This window comes from Octopus bimaculoides, chromosome 11 (assembly GCF_001194135.2).
Source record: "Octopus bimaculoides isolate UCB-OBI-ISO-001 chromosome 11, ASM119413v2, whole genome shotgun sequence".
In the NCBI taxonomy this organism is placed as follows: Eukaryota; Metazoa; Mollusca; class Cephalopoda; order Octopoda; family Octopodidae; genus Octopus; species Octopus bimaculoides.
The window spans coordinates 25,016,692-25,020,740 of record NC_068991.1 but is presented as its reverse complement, the minus strand read 5'-3'; the positions used below and the strand labels follow the sequence as shown (position 1 = coordinate 25,020,740).

Sequence of the window (4,049 nt, the reverse complement as noted above, 5' to 3'; positions counted from 1 at the left end):
TATATATACATATATAAGACAGGCTTCATTCAGTTTCCGTCTACCAAATCCACTCACAAGGCTTTGGTCAGCCAGAGGCTATAGTAGAAGACACTTGCCCAAGGTGCCACGCAGTGGGACTGAACCCGGAACCATGTGGTTCATAAGCAAATATATAATATATATGAGAGAGAGAGCTTTTTAAGATTTAGGTTCAAGTTCTGATTGGTTATAAGCTTAATGATGTCACTTATATTTGTCTGCCCATAGTCTAGTATTTTGGTTAGCTGGCTGCCTGAATATGTCACTGGTTTCTCAGATGTTCTGGTTACATACTTTGGTTTGGTAGTAGGCCAGCGTTCTGGTTGGTTGACTTCCTGGTGAAGTCATTTGTTTTATCAGCTGTTTTGATAACATGTTTCTGTCTGACAATTGTCCAGCAGTCCAGTTGGTTGATTCTGTTAAGTCACTTGTCTTGCTCGGTTAAATGTTTTTTTTTTTTCCTGAAAGTCCAGTTTTGACTAGTAAAAAATTTAATTGGTTAAGCTTAGGATGACATCAGTAGCTAGTGTTGAGAATGTGCAAGGTGTAATTGTGTAGTAGTTTGAAGTTAGGGTTTCGAATCCTGGAGGAAACCCATTACTACAACTGTTGGTTTATTTTTGTTGTTTGTTGTCATGTATAGTGAATAAATTGCATTTTCTCATCCTAGTGTATTGTTATAGAATATTTAGTTGTGATTTACATTTCTTTACATATATATATATATATGTGTGTATGTGTGAGCATGTGTGTGTGTGTGTGTATACATACATATACACACGTGTGTAAAGTAATATAAATCACAACTAAATACTCTGTAGCAACACACTAGAACAAACGAACATCATCCATACATACATATATGACCCAACATATAATATTGTCCACTCCCAACCACCCACAAAAAACTTGTTTCAAACACTTTTCAATGAACAACCAGTTATTTCAATCAACAATCAATTTGGTCATTCCAACATCATTCAATTCTGTCTCAGTCCTCGCTACCCAGGCAATACCATGAAACAAGTAATGAAATAATTACCTGGTGTGGCAGCAATAAAGCTAGATTTGGCAGTCATAAAACTTGGTGGTTCTGGAGCAGGCTGAGAGGGTGGTGGTGGTATGAGTTGGTTACTGTAACAAAGGTATAAACCTCACATGAGACAAACATATGTAACCATAGTAACACAGATAGTAAACTATAATTAAGACACATATACAACCATACTAACACAAATATAAACCTACAATCTGATAAACTTATGTAACCATAATAGCACGGTAAATTTTTAATTATACGAGGGGGTTCTGAAAAGTCTCTGGCTTCAAGGGTATTGCAAGAGGGCTGGTTGGAGGCCCAACCTTCTGAGTTCTTTTACAGGGTTTGAAAAAACTGAAGGACCACTGCAATAAGTGTGTGACTCTGAGAGGGAAATATGTCAAATAAAATTATTATTAACTGATCCTCTTGTATTTTTTTTTACAAAAAGCCAGGAACTTTTCAGCACCCCTTCATACAGACATGTAAATATAGTAACACAGATATAAAACATCTTCCTCCAAGTGCTAACCAACATCTCACCCAACACAAGCTTCAAGTATTTGCCTCTCCAAGTATGAAACGACAAAAATTTAAACTAAACAATTAATACAATGGTTTAACTTCTCACCCATATAAAGTGTCTGAAAAAGAAAAAAGGATTGGGTCATATTCACGAGCTATCTTCTTCAGACAAAGAAGTGATTCTTAGAAAACATTAAAGGCTTCAGCCCCTAACAGCATTCCTTGACATCTAACCAGATTGAAGCTAATGACAAAGGCTTTCTTATCACAGTAAGAAATACTAGTAATAGTTACGAAATCTTCCACAAATGAAAATCATCATCATCATCATCGTTTAACGTCCGCTCTCCATGCTAGCATGAGTTGGACGATTTGACTGAGGAATGGTGAACCAGATGGCTACACCAGGCTCCAATCTGATTTGGCAGAGTTTCTACAGCTGGATGCCCTTCCTAACGCCAACCACTCCGAGAGTGTAGTGGGTGCTTTTACGTGCCACCGGCACGAAGGCCAGTCAGGCGGTACTGGCAACGGCCATGCTCAAAATGGTGTATTTTACGTGCCACCTGCACAGGAGCCAGTCCAGCGGCACTGGCAATAATCGCGCACAACTGTGGGCTGTCTTTTAAAAAATCAATAACAAATAGATAATGTAAACCTGTATACAGATTTAAAAACATAAAAAGCCACAGTTGGAACACTTTTGATCATAACTTTGTTTGAAGGCTGTCTTGACTAATCTCTGAGATAAGCTAAGATTATTTTTTGCTTATATTTTTCCAAAGATTGCGATATAAATTTCTGATGTACCATGACAATAGTTATTTGATTATCATTTTTTTTTTTTAATGTTATAGATAAAAGACTAGTAATCATGACCTTCATTGAATGGACTCCAAGATTAGGTGGAAGATCTGATCTAAATGTTTGCAACAGAGTGAACTCTGACTAAATTATTCAATGAAGGAGCCTTTACATGGTCACATTGCATGTTAAAATGGCAACCAAATCACCATATTAAAGCACACCCTAAAGGACACAGTACATAATGTACTTTAGAATATTCTACTGCATAAAGACATGTGGCCTAGTGGTTAGGGTGTTGCACATAAAATTGCAAGACAGTGGGTTTAATTCCCAGATGGGGCAGTGCATTGTGTTCATGAGCAGAACACATCATGAACACAATGCACTTTGATATCTGACATGTGACACACAGCACACCTATACAAGCAATGTCAATTTGATGGAGGGAGTAGGTTAACTGCAAACATTTCATCATTGTCAACAAATCATCTATATAGGTTTGCTTGATAATAGCAGACCTGGGATAAAACAGCAATAAATAGAAAGCAACTTCAATCCTTACTTGAAACGACTGGTAGGAGGACGGCCAGCTTTTGCATTCAAAATTTCATCAACAATATCTTGAGCCTGTAACAAAATGACGCTGATATTAAAAATGGTTTCAAATTTTGCACAAAGCCAGTAATTTTAGGGAGGGGGTGAGTCAATTACATTGATCCCAGTGCTCGAGTTGTACTTATTTTATCAACCCCAAAAAGATGAAAGACGAAGTCAACCTCAGAGGAATTTAAACTCAGAACATAAAGATGAATAAAATGCTAATGATTCTACCAGCTTGCCTCGTTAATGCCGATATTAATAATGGTCTCTGATTTAGACAAAAGGCCAACAATTTCAACAGATGGGGGTTAGTGGATATTATCAACCACAGTATTTGACTGGTACTTCACACACATTTGTACATATATACATACAAATATATAAGTACATATACATACACACATTTATACATACACACACACACACACACACACACACACACACACACATATATATATATATATATACATACATACATATACACATCATCATCATAACTATCATCATCATTTAACATTTGTTTTCCATGCTGGCATGGGTTAAATGGTTTGACAAGAGCTGGTAAGGCCAAGGGCTGCTCCAGGCACCATTGTCTGTTTTGGTATGGCTTCTATGGTTGGATGCCTTTCCTAAAACCTTCCACCCAGTTTCCATCCACTCAGTTTCACACATATGACTTGGAACAACCCAAGACACTAAGCTCAACCAGAGATTATAGTCAAATGCACTTAGTTTGACCTAAGATGCACAGCAAGATCAAACCAATATTTCTATTATTTTGAAGTATTGTGAATGAACTGTCATGTATGTGAATATATTTAAGTACAAAAGCGAAACCGTCATGGCATCTGTGACCAGCATCGCCTTCCTGGCACTTGTGCCGGATGGCATGTGTAAAGACATTCGAGCGAGATCATTGCCAGTGCCGCCGAACTGGCTCCTGTGCAGGTGGCACATAAAATGCACCATTTCGAGCGTGGCCGTTGCCAGTACCGCCTGACTGGCCTTCGTGCCGGTGGCACGTAAAAGCACCCACTACACTCTCGGAGTGGTTGGC

The 4,049-nt window shown here is 38.1% G+C and overlaps 1 protein-coding gene across 4 annotated transcripts in view; it reads right to left on the bottom strand.

The window, feature by feature from the left end:
* Positions 1–4,049, bottom strand: part of LOC106883406 (epidermal growth factor receptor kinase substrate 8) — a 134,064-nt gene that overhangs the window by 5,605 nt on the left and 124,410 nt on the right. For all 4 annotated transcript variants that reach the window (XM_052971640.1, XM_052971639.1, XM_052971641.1 and 1 more), the window contains 2 exons: positions 2,955–3,019; positions 1,064–1,155 (listed from right to left, as the gene is read on the bottom strand). In XM_052971640.1, coding sequence (XP_052827600.1) covers positions 1,064–1,155; positions 2,955–3,019 — 157 coding nt within the window. The remainder of the gene's footprint in view (positions 1–1,063; positions 1,156–2,954; positions 3,020–4,049) is intronic.